The sequence below is a fragment of the Trachymyrmex cornetzi genome, unplaced genomic scaffold (assembly GCF_001594075.2).
Source record: "Trachymyrmex cornetzi isolate Tcor2-1 unplaced genomic scaffold, Tcor1.1 scaffold576, whole genome shotgun sequence".
Classification (NCBI taxonomy): Eukaryota; Metazoa; Arthropoda; class Insecta; order Hymenoptera; family Formicidae; genus Trachymyrmex; species Trachymyrmex cornetzi.
The window spans coordinates 209,364-224,565 of NW_017299889.1; the positions used below are offsets into that span (position 1 = coordinate 209,364).

General features: G+C 34.6%; 1 protein-coding gene across 1 annotated transcript in view; it reads right to left on the reverse strand.

Moving 5' to 3' along the window:
* LOC108766215 (uncharacterized) overlaps positions 1–15,202 on the reverse strand; it is a 35,198-nt gene that overhangs the window by 4,032 nt on the left and 15,964 nt on the right. The window contains exons 3-4 of the mRNA XM_018515379.1: positions 4,892–4,994; positions 4,625–4,808 (exon numbers count right to left, since the gene is read on the reverse strand). Of these exons, the coding sequence (XP_018370881.1) occupies positions 4,625–4,808; positions 4,892–4,994 (287 nt within the window). The remainder of the gene's footprint in view (positions 1–4,624; positions 4,809–4,891; positions 4,995–15,202) is intronic.

The window sequence follows — 15,202 nt, forward strand, 5'->3', positions numbered from 1 at the left end:
ATGTTACACGTACGACTGAAAAAATTTGAAAAGCTAAAATGATCCCTTTTTGGGAAACAATCTCCAGATCTCGGTATCGGCTGCACCAATTTTATTCGGACTGATCGCAATCGAAAGATACCGACGACATATAATAAAAGTGTTTTTAGATCTTTAATTGCGGCTGTAGTTTCTGAGTAATTTTAATCTAAAGTATACAAAAATTTAAACGGACCGCTTGACCGCTTAACGTGTGAACGTCATTGCGTATATGTTCATGCCGTTACCAATTCGCGAGGCTATGAATCATTCACATTCACACGTATGTATGGTAAATGACAGCAATAAACGAGTGCCATCTACCGTCCAAAATATGAAAAGGAGATAACTTTTTGAGGAGACGTATCTTACAGGAAATTTTGACATTTCGGATTTCGCATCACGATATCTCCGTTCGTGGGATACGTAGAGGTAAAATAAACGTTTATTATATAATTCGGACTCAAATTATCGATAGAACTCATATTCAGAATTCTATCGGTGTAGCCTTTATATATTAAAAAAACCGAGAATTTCGGGTACTCGGATGCCCGCAACTCGCTGACTCGCGTAAATATACTCGTGTCTCGCGCTGCGCGCCCACTTGGCGCGGGACACTACCGTGTCTCTTGATGATATATATAGATTTTCTATCAAAAACTAAATACATTAAAATATACGGTTTTTGCTAGATTGAAATCAATATATAATGTAAATAATGTATACAAACAAAACTTTTAAGTAAAATATAGAGTATGTTTTAAAATATTTTTTAAATGAAGTATATGTTTGAGTCTGAGACTTAACTTCAAAAAATTTAAATAAAAAGTTAATAGTTATCGATAAAATGTAACTAAATAAAGTTAAAAAGTTAAGAGTCTAAAATGTAACTAAGTTAAGTTAAAATTATTTAACTTTTCAACTTTTTAACTTAACTTTTAGCTTTTTAACTTGGCACTACCCAACCCTGACCATATGAACTTTTTCTATTTTAGTCGGTTTGTTCATGAAAATATTTTGCTTTTTTTAGAAGAACTTTTCTACTTCTGCGTTCTTTTCTAAGATAATCTAAAAATAACATAAATGGTGTCACCTGTGTTTGCACCATCATGAACGATAAATATTGCTGGCAATGCAACCTAGATGATCTATCTTTGATTTATTTCTGAATCATACGTTAAATTAAGCCAACTGGTGCGAAAAAAGCTTTCTATTTGAACGGTTCCAGTCATCGATATTTTCTCGATGCTTTGAATAGCCTTTAACGACTTCGTGCTCATAACTCGCGCGAATACCTCGCATAGCGGTATTCGAGAACGCGCGCAAACCAATCGAACGCAATATCGATCCTCGTGCAATGTGTGTCGCCAAATTAAATACTCGTGCCCGCAGTACCGAGGTGCCCTCGCGAATTTACCGTAAAAAAAAGAAGAATAAACAAAATAAAAACACGATAAAATGCCTTTTTTAAGTGAATAACGCCCCGAGCTATACCGCCGCATTTTTTTCTCCGGATTATCGCCGCACGGTGACAGATAATCGAGGATGATTAATTACTACAGGCATGCCGCAGCGTTTGAATGTCGGCCCACTGTGTTATAAACAACATTGCACACCTCCGGTAACGCAACTTTCTCTCATATGCTATTCCATTAAACGTTATCAAAGTGTCTCGTTACATGTCAGGTTGGTGCTGCTTCTGTTCGCGTCTGGCGCTACGACCGTTTACACGCAGATTTATCGAACGATAAATCAGCATTATCCTATCGGATGCAATGCCAGAGAAGAGTTACATTAATTACTCAATCAACTGAATACAGAACTTTGAACATTAAATATATTTATGATACCTGAAACTATCATATTCACAATCACATTAGCCACTCCCTTTCTTTTTCTTTCTCTTTAATATATAATACATTTAAACTGAATATATAATATACTTCAGTATATTATGTATTCAATTTAAAATATTATAACTGTATTATACTGTAAAAAGTATATAAAGTTGTATACATATAAAACTGTATTATTCATATCATGAACTTGCATTCATTCTCAGTTGGATAATATATATTTATTTTTTCAACTAATTCAAATAAAATAAAAAGTGGTTTTTTTTTCTTTTTCTCCATGCGATAATTTTCGAAAAATTTTATTCGGAAATAAATGATTGTCAGATATTCAAATATGACTTTATCGTACATATCTCAAATTTAGATTTTCCAGTATATACATAACATAATTCCGCGAGAAACCAGAAATACATGTTTTGAATTTTTCTCGAAAAATTTTAAAATAAGATTACATTTGTGTGCATGAAATGTCGCTATATAATGATATATTTATGCAGGAAGCTTATACGTAAAAGTATCTTCCAATCGAGTATTTCCAAAGAGAATCGATTCTTCCTCCAAGAAGTAAATTCTTCGTAGAAAAATATTCTTTTACGATGACAATGGAAAATTATGCTGATGAATATTTGGAGTGCACAGGGAGGAAAATGAGGGTGAGATTGAACAGGAACAGGTGAAATGGTCGAGGTCGAGTGCATCCGGGTCAATTGGTTGATTACCTGTAATGTAGTTACATCCCTCGAGTGCCGTATCGTTGCTAACCAATTCTCCGGTTACCGTCGTGTCTTGTCGTGTTTGTCATACTTATGAGGCACCGAATGAAAAATTTATTGTAAATGAATACGACATTATGTGACCGAGATATTGACATTTACTACGCAGTGAAATGCGAATGTACGATGTCAAGCGCGCGTCGTTCTACTCATCTCGTTTTTCATTTTACGCTTTACACGAAGGTGCCTCAGATTTTCACGTCAGATTGTTAAATTTAAAAAAAGAGAACACGTCAAGAATTAAAAAAAAAAGGAAGACTAAAAAACGGAGGAAATATACTCGGGAGAATGTTATAAATTTATGTCATGTTTTGAAATATAAAGTAGAAAACTAAAACCGATATCGTTCCTTTACTTCAAAAGTGACAACTTGAAAAACGTGATTTATCATGAATGTATTAAGTAAACGTTACCATATCAATCATTAAAATTACTAATTTCAAAAAATTATTAAAATAGTCACAACTTAAGAAGGGTAGTTTCAAAAAAATCGTTAAAATCATAACTCAAAGAGGATAGTTTTTATAAGAGTTGCAACGAAACAAAAATGACAAAAATATATTTAATCATATTAAAAATAGATTCTTTTTGCCGATATTATTGAATTATTTTCAATAATTCAATAGAATAATACGTATAAAATTACGGCCAAAGACTAGCGAAAAATAAGATATTCTACTATAATTAAAATAATTTTAATCTTCGATTTACATTAGTCTAGCGAAACTAATTTCGACCCTACTGAGTCTTCTTCAGTCGCAAAGTATATTACATTAAAGTCAATTGATATTGAAAGTCTTACATTATAAAAAGTCGCAAAGTATATTACATTAATAGTCAATTGATATTAAAAGTTCTACATTATAAAAAATCGGAATATGTCGACGAACTGTAGTATCGATTCGGTTAGACGTTCTTTTGATGTTGCAAAAATAGCTTAATCTGACGCAACATCTGGTAATTTAAAATGATATGTAAATTTATGCTTCTAATCCTAACGACAGTCGTGTGCGACTTTTTATAATGTAACACTTTTAATATCAATTGACTTTAATGTAATATACTTTGCGACTGAAGAAGACTCAGTAGAAGGGTCGAAACTAGTTTCGCTAGACTAATGTAAATCAAACGTTAAAATTATTTTAATTATAGTAGAACATCTTGTTTTTCGCTCGTCTTTGGCCGTAATTTTACACATATTATTCTATTGTGTTTTCAATAACACAAAGGCAGAATATTATTGATCATATCTTCAATAATTGTCTGCTAAATTAAAAAAAAAATGTTCTCTTTTTTTTTGAAAACTTAACGTTTTGAATCGTGCCACTTTCGAAATAAAGAAACGATTTATTTAATGATAGAATGCTCGATTTAGATTTATTTAATTATAGAGAGAGTTCTAACAATCTGCTCTGGCATTTATTATTTCCGTCGGAGAGGTGAGAAATATCAAATGCATCTTTCTCGATTAAATAAGTGATCAATAAAATTTTCATCAAGTAAATTGCGGAACAACAATAAGGACTTTTAATATCAATTACGGTAATGACTAAATGTACGTGATTACAGTCAGTTACGTATTTATACCAGGCATGCTGTTTATTGATTATCCTATCATCTCAACATCTGTCACCCTCAACGTTTGCAATTTAACGTGACACGATAAATGTCATTGGATAACACGTTATAAGTGTAATTCTTGAAAGTATTAATAAAAAAAAACACAAAACAACAAATATAACTTTCAATTAATGTAAAGAATTATATTTAAATAATTACATAAAAAAAGAATTATACTTAAACAATTATGTAAAATAGAATTGAATATATCGAGAATTGGAATTTGTCGTTTTATTTAAAAAAAAAACTCGAAACAAAGCGACGCGAATTGTTTTGCATTCATAGAGCGACGAATCGATCATTTTGGAGACAAACAAACCAATATTCAAATACAGCCACCAGCCTACCCCTACTTACGATTCTATCGTGTATCCCGGACGAGTGGCATCCGTGGCGAGATATCGGCTGGACTGCGGATACGACTGATGGCGTCTGCTGGTTAACAAAGGTACCAATTCGACACCACCCGTAAGTTCATACACCTGAACCTCCTCCTTGTAGAGATTCCTCGGGTCTTGCAGTTGTGTTTCCGAAGCGATACCTATTGGAGCAAAAGACCGACACGGAAACGAGATTCAAGCTTCAGTAGCAGCGAGAAGCATACGGCAACCTCTAGCTATTTACCTGGCGTCGCCCTGTCATCGTAGAATTTATTCACGTCCACAACAGCCGGAGGGTCCGTGTTTCTCTTGTATAGTCTGTCGATGGTCGAGTTGCTCGTCCAACCCTGAAGCAAGTTGAAGCTTTTAACCAGTTAACGATCTTCTCTTTTCTTTATAGTTACGTTTAATTTCGTTCGCCAATTCGGTACTTTATATTTTAAACAAATAAAGTTTATTTTAGCAAGCATTTAAATAGATTTTTATATTCTCTTTTACTATTCTTATTTAACACATATCTCGTACAACTATCTTACAAAAATCTCGTGATGTAACATACATTTCAAATCTCATCTTACAGAAAGAAAAATATATTATTAATATTACATTGGTTTCATATCAATTTTAACGTAACATTTTTATAAAATAAAAAAAAGCGTTTTCGAAATATTTTTCTTCCAACTCTTTAGATTCTTTACTTCTGTTTTTCAAGAATTTCTACACTGAAAAAAAAAATTTGTTCAACTAACTTAAATACTGCTTAACATTGAACAGTTTCTTAAACGAACTACGATTGAATTCGATTAAATGAAATTTGTTAAATTAACCAAATCTGCAAACAACTAAATATGTTTAATTAGTTGAACAAGTTTTTTCTTCAGTGTATATAATAATTTGTATTATAACATTAAACATTTTTTAAATATTGAGATATTTGCTGAAATATGATTGACGTCGATGCAGCATACATCAAGATACATAAGCCACAGGGGAACATAAAATTGAAGTGCGGAAAGATCAACGCCTCGAATAAATCCACAGCTTCGTAATCAGTAGCATACTCGCGGTTTGATCCGACCCGAGTCAAGTCGCGCGCGTTCATTCATCAATGTCGGTCTCGTTAGCCGGTTGGTTACAACAAAGCCCGTCAGCTTATTATAAGGGGAAAAAAACCGTGCTATAAATCCGCTCACCATAAATCCATATCCGCACAGACAAGTACACGGCGCGGCAACGAGACAGAAAGGGAAGTCTCGCGCGCGCGTCTCTAAAGATATTATGCATCTGATCGGTATAAGCATAATATGAAGGAGGTTGCAAGTAATAAGAGCGTTACTTAGCTCCGAAGTGGAATGCGCTAATAAATTTCCGTCTAAACTTTTCGGTCGCGCTTAGGAGGGCGCCCGGAGGACCGTTCAATTAGCTCGGTAACGCGCGGCAAAGTTATGCGCGTTGCGCACGTTCGAGAGACGGCGGAGCGGTTAATTAAAAATTAAGAGCCGCATGCTTCTCTCCTAGGAGACATTCGAGCAAACCGAGAGCCCGAAGAACTCTGGCGAAAATAAAAATTGTCGCGTAAATTGAATGTAAGAAGAGAGTGACTGACGCGAAGCTGGAAAGTGTAAATTGGAACGGTGCAACGTAAAAGAAGTATTTTAAGAGGTAGATGCCTCTTTTATGTTTCGTTGTTCCAATTTACGTCACCTAGAAGCTTTGTTTATACTTCCGTCATTCTTCCCTTACATTCGACTTACGCTCCGATTTTTATTTTCGCTAGGAAAGTCCGCGGAGGAATTCGGCCCAATGTTATCACGAGAGCGACTATAATCTATGATGTCCGCTCTTTTTTTTTTTTTTTTTAACGGATTTATATTTGCGAAACGAATGAATTACCGTACGGCCGATTGCGTTTAATTGATAACACCACGCTTTCGTATCAAATGACGCACGATTGTTACGCTCTGCGGAATAAATCCACCGGTCATGAAAGTCGTTGCAGCTATCGATCGCTTCTCGCTCCTACTATTTGCACAAATAGCGCCACCCTGTCCAGTGCCAATAACAAAAGTAAAAACTTATAACGATTACTGCAAATGCAATTTCGCCTTGCGAAATTCTGCAAAACCAGGCCAAGTAACTTTAGATTTATGCGCGTACATTACGCGCAATTGAGAATTCTTGGAGCCCCAAACGCACGATAAAAATATTTCACGTAAAATTTTACAACGATTGTAGTGGATATTTTTAAGACCTACTGTCAAATGTGGTATATTTATGTACGTAAATAAAGTTACAAATAAAATTACTCTTCATTGTAATAATTGAACAATTTGCAAAATTAAATTTACAGTAATATTAATGTAATAATTAACGGTTAACGAATTACGTACAGCTTTTCTTAACGCTAATTAGATATTCGCTTCTAAATTTCCTTAATTGGTATTCGCGGGTTCAATGTATTTTAAATTATCGTATCTTTGTTTAAAATAAACATATTTAAACGGTTAGAGGTAAAAGTACACAGAAATAAGTGCACGGTTTTGATAAAATATCCAAAAATTTAATTAAATACAGATTTGAAAATAATTTGGTTGGATTATCAAAATAATTATATAGGAAACTCAAGCATTATGAACAGTACTGTAAAAATGTTTCATATTCTAACAATTGAGCGTCTTACAAAATTATATATGTTATTTTGATAATCCAGAGAAAATTATTTTCAGATTTATACCTCAATTTTTAGATACTTGATCAAAACAATTCTTCCCATGTATTAATTTTTATAAAAGCTTAATTTTATGTATATTTCCGCTACAAATTATGTAATTTTACGTACTTTATTACAGCGCGCAGCCCTCACAAAGAGACAAAATTACGCGTGCGTATCAGTTTCGGGTGTCACGCGTACTTTACTCCCCCGTCTTGGACTAATTCGTTCAATCTTGCATACGGACGTAATACGCGACTCTCATTTCCGTTTCGGGCACCAAGATAGTTAATTGAGCGGGCGCACGTGAGCCGTAGATTTACCGGTAACATCACAAACAGCATTAGTCACTCCGTTTCGATGAAAACGGAATTATTGGAAATTACACGCGCGAAATTGAACGCCAATCTCCTTGACGAACTTATATTTAACTGAAAATGTCAGTGTCCAAAACTGGCGTATACGTGATTTCGGAAGCGTCCATCTGCAAGGCTGTTTATTACTAAATTACATGGGAAAATCGGTATCGCCGCTGCATCGGCGATTAGAATTACTATTGAAATTCCGTTTCTGTCCGATTACGCGCGCGCGTTCGCTCGCGTATAATTGAAAGATAGGTCGTGACGTTTCTACGATTCCCTCCATCGGAAAAACGCAGCACGATAAAGTGATTTCCCGAGAATTTCATCCACGAAAAACCCGGCCGAGCTTCGCAGTCAGATTAGCCGCATTCGTCATGCGGTATACAAATAAATACGTGACTTCTCTTCCCGCCAGCCAGTTTATTGCATTTACTGGCCGCGCGCACGCGGCCCATGTAAAAAAAGAAAAAAAGAAGAAGAACGTGAAAGAGGAGAGATTTCATGAACCACGATTCGGCGCACCTCCGCGCGAAGTGCGGGCGCAATTTAATTTCTTAGTAAAAACACGCCCCTTCCCCCTTTATTTTATGTATCTCCTTTCGCAGTATCCCTTTACGCGGTAAATTACAAAGCACGCATAAAAAAAGCCAACCGCGATTTACTCGCGCTCCACCCTCCACCTCGGGATTAATTGCGCAGCAACTCACCGTGTGAGAGAGTAGATAACTTCTCCCCGTTTTTAACGAGAGCGCGTATCGAACAACGGATATCGCGCCCCGCTCTCCCACATAAATTTGTATCGCGTACTCGTTCATGTTTCTGTATTTCACTTTCCTCTCCTCTGTCGCTCGCTTCGTTCGTCGAAAAGCATGCACTTCTGCTTTTCCGCGATTGATATTTTCATTCTTGATGATGTAAAAAAATCAATAATCTTCCTGCCGAGTGTGAAATAATTTATCGATGCGTACGTGATCCAATAATGGAAACAGATCACGGCCGAGCGAGGGAAATAATTGAAAACTTTCGTACAACATCGCGCTAAATTCTTGATTTACGACAACGGCAAATCTCTCCTTCGTAATCATAGAAAAAAATATGTACATAAGCTCGGAAAGAACTTTTGCTAAAGTACTATCCAAATAAACTATAAATACGAATCTGAAAACAAATTTTGTTTGATCATAAAAATAATTATATGAATAATAGAAGGCTTAAACTGGTTGCTAGAATGTCAAAACTTTTTACAGAATTGCTCATTTACATAAGTGTCTACATAACAATTTTAATAGTCTAACAAAACTATTTTCAGATCCACACCCAGCTAAATTTTTAGATACTTCAACAAAGTCGTTCTTTCCGTGATAATTATAAAAGTTTCAAAATGAATGTATAGCGCATATTACCGAGAGTTGAAATAATTTTATTAAAAATAATATTAGATGGAGAGAAAAGAGATAATTTTAGAACTAAGCAAATTGAATTATAAAAATTTTCATGAAACAAATATCGTCGCTAAAATATCATCAACCAGTTAATTTTAAACGAATTTTTACATAGAAAATATTTTATATTTCATAAATATTTCCGAAATTTATCTTTTAAATAAAAAATGTAAAAACCCCGCAAAAAGTACTAATTTTAAAAGTATTTGATAATATTATTTTCATTTTTCAAGAGTACCCTTTAAATCTCTTTATTACCAAACAAACAGAGTTGCAAATATATATTTAATATGTTATATTATATTAAAAGTTGTAATAAACAATTTGGACTCACCGCTGCGTAATGTTCAGCGCAAGAAGATTTCCAGATTATCTTTCTATATCGTCTTTGTAAAAAATGTATCAAAATGGAATTATCTCTCTCCCGCAGCAAACCCTTCAATTACCGCGACGTCTATAGTTTGCGACCCCTCGGGGCCAATGTTCGTCAATCTAACAGGGTTACTCTTGCGCAGCGGTAGAAAGTTTTGATGCAAAGTTGCCAGTACAGGCTGACGCGGGATACTCCCATTTGCCGTGACAATGTAATTTCGTTATCGTTTCAATTGGTTTCTCAGCAGGAGGTTATCGTTTAAACGTGCAATTACGTAGGACTAGAAATACTTTCGGTTCTCGAAAGTATTGCGAAGCCGCGCCCATCTCCTTTTTCTTTCCCGCCTCGAAAATTTTATCGGATGGACGACTGACAAAAAATAGTTTTTTATATACTATGGCTAAACAGCGACATTATTAATATCCTATTTCTATAACATTTTTACAAAGAAAGAATAGTTTTGTTTAAGTATCTAAAAGTTTACCCTTAAAATACTTAAAAGTTCTAGATAAAGATCTGTAAACAAACTTTGTTAGGCTATTAAAATAATTATCCAAACAGAACAAAAAGTCATAATGATATCCAAATGGCATTAAAATGGCTCTAAAATAATTACTAAAAGTGTGTGTTACTTTTCAATCAATCTTAATTTTTATTGATTTTAGTAACATTTTTGTGTTATCGCAACCTGTTATTCTGTTTGAGTACGTGGGACGCTTAAGCTGATTGCAAAAAATATTAAACTTTTTGCAGTATTGCTTTCTCTCATCATACTTGAGTTTGTTATAACATAATAATTATTATATTATAATAATAAAATATTATTTTCAGATCCGTATACACAGCTGAATTTTTAGATATGTCAGAACATTCTTTCCATTTAAATAGTCCGTACATTATATAAAATTTCTTGCTCTTTTCTATCAACTATTGCATTATACGATGTCATTGGATATCGACTTACATAAAATATATAGGTACGAGTATATCTTTCACAAGTACAGTTTTCGAAAATAAAATGGTTTTATCGGTAAAAAATTTTAACGTGAGTGATAATTAAGCTAACTTAAGTTAATAATTTTCGAGGCGCAGTCTCAGTGTCACTAGCATGTTCGGCACGTCGCCGTCGCGCGGCGGCAGCGCGCTAACTTGCATTATACGCCGCTAACTGCGTTGTAATATATTACGCACTGTCAACACTGGAACGTATCCCTGTCACGCCACACTATGCGCGTGTATCCGAGATGAGATTCTCGTGTCTCATTTATCTGCCAATTAGGAAATACAGGAAGATCTTACGCAACAGTAAAAACCGGCTGCTACCGTAATAACGCTACGCATTTAACCCTCCGAAACTGACGTGTATCTATTCAGATTCTGTATTCCTCCAGATCTGACGGTTGGTCTATTGAACCTATCTCACTCAATTATATTTTTTATATTACATCTACAAACGGCCTCATACTAATTATATGTATGATAATAAGTTGGATGAAATGAATTAGTCTCACATATAACGTGTTGAATAAAATATCACAGACACAATAAGGGGGACGGTGTTCATAGCCGATTCTTATATTCGAGACCGTCTTAAGTACAGTCTTAGTGTGTCACGAATCAATCAAAGAGCCGTATTAGCATCTTAAGACATTACTTAAGGCAATCTTGAAATAAGAACGAACTATGAATACCAAGTCAAGACTCAATAATGATTAATTTCTGAGCTATGGTGTATCAAAGACATAAAACTTGAGCTCACAGAGCACCTTTAAGGAGCACTCATTTTTACGATACATTAATATTTAACATTATTGTCTACACGGTCAACCAAGCAGAAATCTGCCGATTATACAACAATTTACATAAAGGCAGTTAAAAATTATACCACATACATGAGAATCTCTTTACATATATTTAATGATACTGAACATGGATTCGCACCACCGAAGACTCATCAACCTCATTGTACGAATACATTGCGTCTGTAAAAAATTGATGTACTGTTGATAGGGTGGCCATTGGAACACATTGTTAAACAATTGCGTATGTAATGTTAATTTATTTGATGACACTGAAGATGTGGCCTGATGTAAAAAGGTCGAAACGTATGTCTTATTTTTAATATTAATAAATGTGTCAACTTTATTATTTTTATTTTTATTACATTTTATTTGAATTTATTTATTAGAGCCTATATTGAAATTGAATTTTAAAACAATAATATTTATTTTTAAAAACCTATATACGTATGAAAATTGTGTTTATAACATTCTATTTTTATTAATTAAATAAAAGTTCTGTATTATATACTTATTTATTTTATTTATTATTATTTTTATTATTAAATTAAAATTGAAAAATAACGACAAAAATTTTAATTTTATTTTAAGTATTCAAAATTATTTATTCAAAGTTTTATGTGATTCAGAGATTAGTTACAAAAATGTAGAAGAAACAAATATTTTGTTTATTTACAGGGACAACTAATTTCTGCATCGCAATTAACTACATAAATTATCTTGAATACTTCAAATGCTTATACTAAAAAGATTTTTGTCATTATTTTATAATACATTTCTTTTAGAGCTCAAATAAAGAAATACTATTTCTTATGGGAATAACTTTTGATCCAAATGTAAACCGTTGCTACATTTTTCATTACTTTTAAATGCAATCTAAAATAATGTGTAATTTTTTTATAATTTATTCATTATTTTTAAAATATGTATAATTTACATTCTTATTACATCATAGCTAAAAAATGATCTATTATTGAGCCTTGTATGGCTATTAATTAGTGTAGTGTCTTTTTTAATTGTTGTTGTTAAAATGAACTTATTGTTAATATTTCTTCTTTTTTATATAAGTTATGTTATTTTGATTCTTTGAAACTAATTACAATAGTACTTTTTAGTCAACATAAATTAAATGTCTCACAGACAGCATCATAAAATTTATATTATAATACAGTTAAACATCTTATTTCTACGTTGTACAAAATACGAGACTCTCTCGTTTTTCAACGTGACATCTTGCTGTTTTTCTTCACGTACTGAAAACGTCTTGTTTTCGAAAAGGAAGAGGCATAACTTCGCGCTCCCCAGAAAATATATCTATTACGTGCTCGTTTTCCGACCCGCGCTCGAATTAACGTCTCGCACTGCCGACGCTGTATAATTGAAGCAACGCATACTCGACGACACTCGGAGCAACGTTCCTGAAGTATCGCGCGCACAAAGAACCCTACCGAGGCTTTGAGAATGCAAAGCGATGTCGATGATTAAGGATTCCCTTTCGGTAATTAGCGGATGCGCAACGAGACACATCCGGGGGTATCCGGGGGGTGTCCTCGTGTGCGATTAACACGACGTTATAGATATGCGTACCATGGATTCGAGGAAGCGTACACCCAGCGACTTGGGATCCCTCCAAGGAGCTCCGCCAGGACCAGGTCGTCCCCACGGCGAAGGATGCACCAGCTAAGCACACGGCGCCGTCGCATATTAAGCAGTTTCCAAGGCTTGCTTCTTCTACCTACGTATGTACGCGTACGTATCGTCGTCGTCGCGTGATACTGGAACACGTGCTCGGCGTCTATTCGCGTCCGCGCTTATCCTCGATTCCTTGCCGCCATCCCTTATATAGCTAGTGTACTCGCGCCGTCATCGCGCTTGGCGTTCCAACGCAAGGGAGGTGCGGGATCTAAGCGCGCCTCGCGTTAGAACCTCATCTGCATCCGATTAGCGGGCGCTGCCTAATTTCTACAACCGGCACGTAATCTCGAAAATTACATCGCGCAACAAGGAACAACGATCATACGATGTTTGCACATGTTCGTGCATGCCAGCAACTACTGCGCCAATTCCATGACCCCTTCCGTCCCCTCGTCGGTACGTAGAACGACCATTTCAGGATCGATTGTTTTCGCGATTCGATCAGCTTGGATGAAACAATAATGCGAATAGAATATTTTATAGGTATACCTATCTTCTCAAACTTCAATTAGGCTTGGACAGAGAACAGGCCGGTTTACTATTTAATCTGCTTAGATGTGCGTAAGTCAGTTTAACCATCTAACGTTAGCTGCGTTCAACAGAGAAAGCAGCAGCTTTGCACCTGTTGTAAAACTCTTTAATATAATTGGCTCATAGCAACAGTCTTGCTGGTGCTTCATCTTTTGCTGTTGCTAAATTAAATTATATACATTTAGATCCATTGAAGTATTAAAAGACGAGACCAATTATATTATAAAGAATGGCAACATTTGAAAAGAGAAGCTGTTTGCTCTGCTGACACAGTCATTGTGATATGTATATGAGTTGATTTTGCTCATAAATACGAAATGCGTTTTATGAAGTTTGAAGTGGTAAAATAATATATTTACGTAATTTTTATGAATTTTGTGACACGTCTGCGCTTTGGAAAAATGTACACTGAAATTCTATCGCGTCGCGGGATGGAAAAAGAAACAAAAGCAAAAAGTAGGGAAGCACTTAAAGCATTCAAAGCTATCCTATTTCATAGCCCGGGAAAAAATTCGACATGCGTCCTGATTTTTCGTTTAAATAGAAAAACCATTTTTACACGTCGCCGGACGGTATCGTTAAAATGTTTCCTTTTCGCAATTCTATATACGGTGCGTCAAAAATTTCACGGAGGGCCCGTAGGCAGCTGAGAATCGACTTTGTGGAAGTAGCGTTTCTAGTTCTACGTGATCGGAGAAATCGACTATACGTCTCGAGTTCGAGCAGATACGACGTGTTCGACCCCGACGGCACAGCCAGCTCTCTCTCGAAATTATTGCCACGAGAAAAATGCCTCGTGTCCAACATACAAGGAAAGTCCATTACGAGATTTCTCGTATTTGCTGGCATGACGAGTCAATATCGTGTCCGCGACAATAAAACTCAACTCATTTGGATATATATATTTGCGATCCTCGCAAGTAAAAGAATCAGCAGCATCCTTTTCCGGATTCGTCCGTCCCAAAAATCGCAGCTACAGGCATCCTTTTTAACGGTTAATAAAGAAAATCAATAAAACTACGATGTATATAAAAAAATTTAATATCATTAATCGAAAACTGAAAATATATCTAAATTAAAAAAATTTTAATCAATGTTTGATTAAAAAATCATTTTTCAATGATGTCTACTTTATTATATGTATACAGTGAAAAGATTGGCTGAAAATGGCATTTTTAATTGGTTGCAGCAGCGAATTTTTGGTTGCGTTAGCCTATCGAAATCTTATACTGACGATGCGAATAGGCTAATGTAACCAAAAATTGGTTGCTGCAACCACAAATTGGCTGCTACCGCCAATTAAAAATGCTATGTCATATTTTACTAACTAAAATTTGCTGCAGCAGCCAATTTTTTCTTTCAGTGTAATATTAAAAAAGTGATATTATATAATTACTTACATTACTTGTAAAATATCTATTCTTTCACTACTTCCATTATTTGAAAAATGTCCATCATTAAAATGAAATATTTATTTTTCATCTTAATTTAATGAAAACAACTATAAAATTAATTAAATATTAATATGCAATAATCAATTAATTAATGCAATAAAAATATACGTAAACATACAAGGGCAATTTGAGTCCTCAGCTGATGTAGGTGCCAACGATTAAATAAAGTTCCACTTAATCGTAAATATC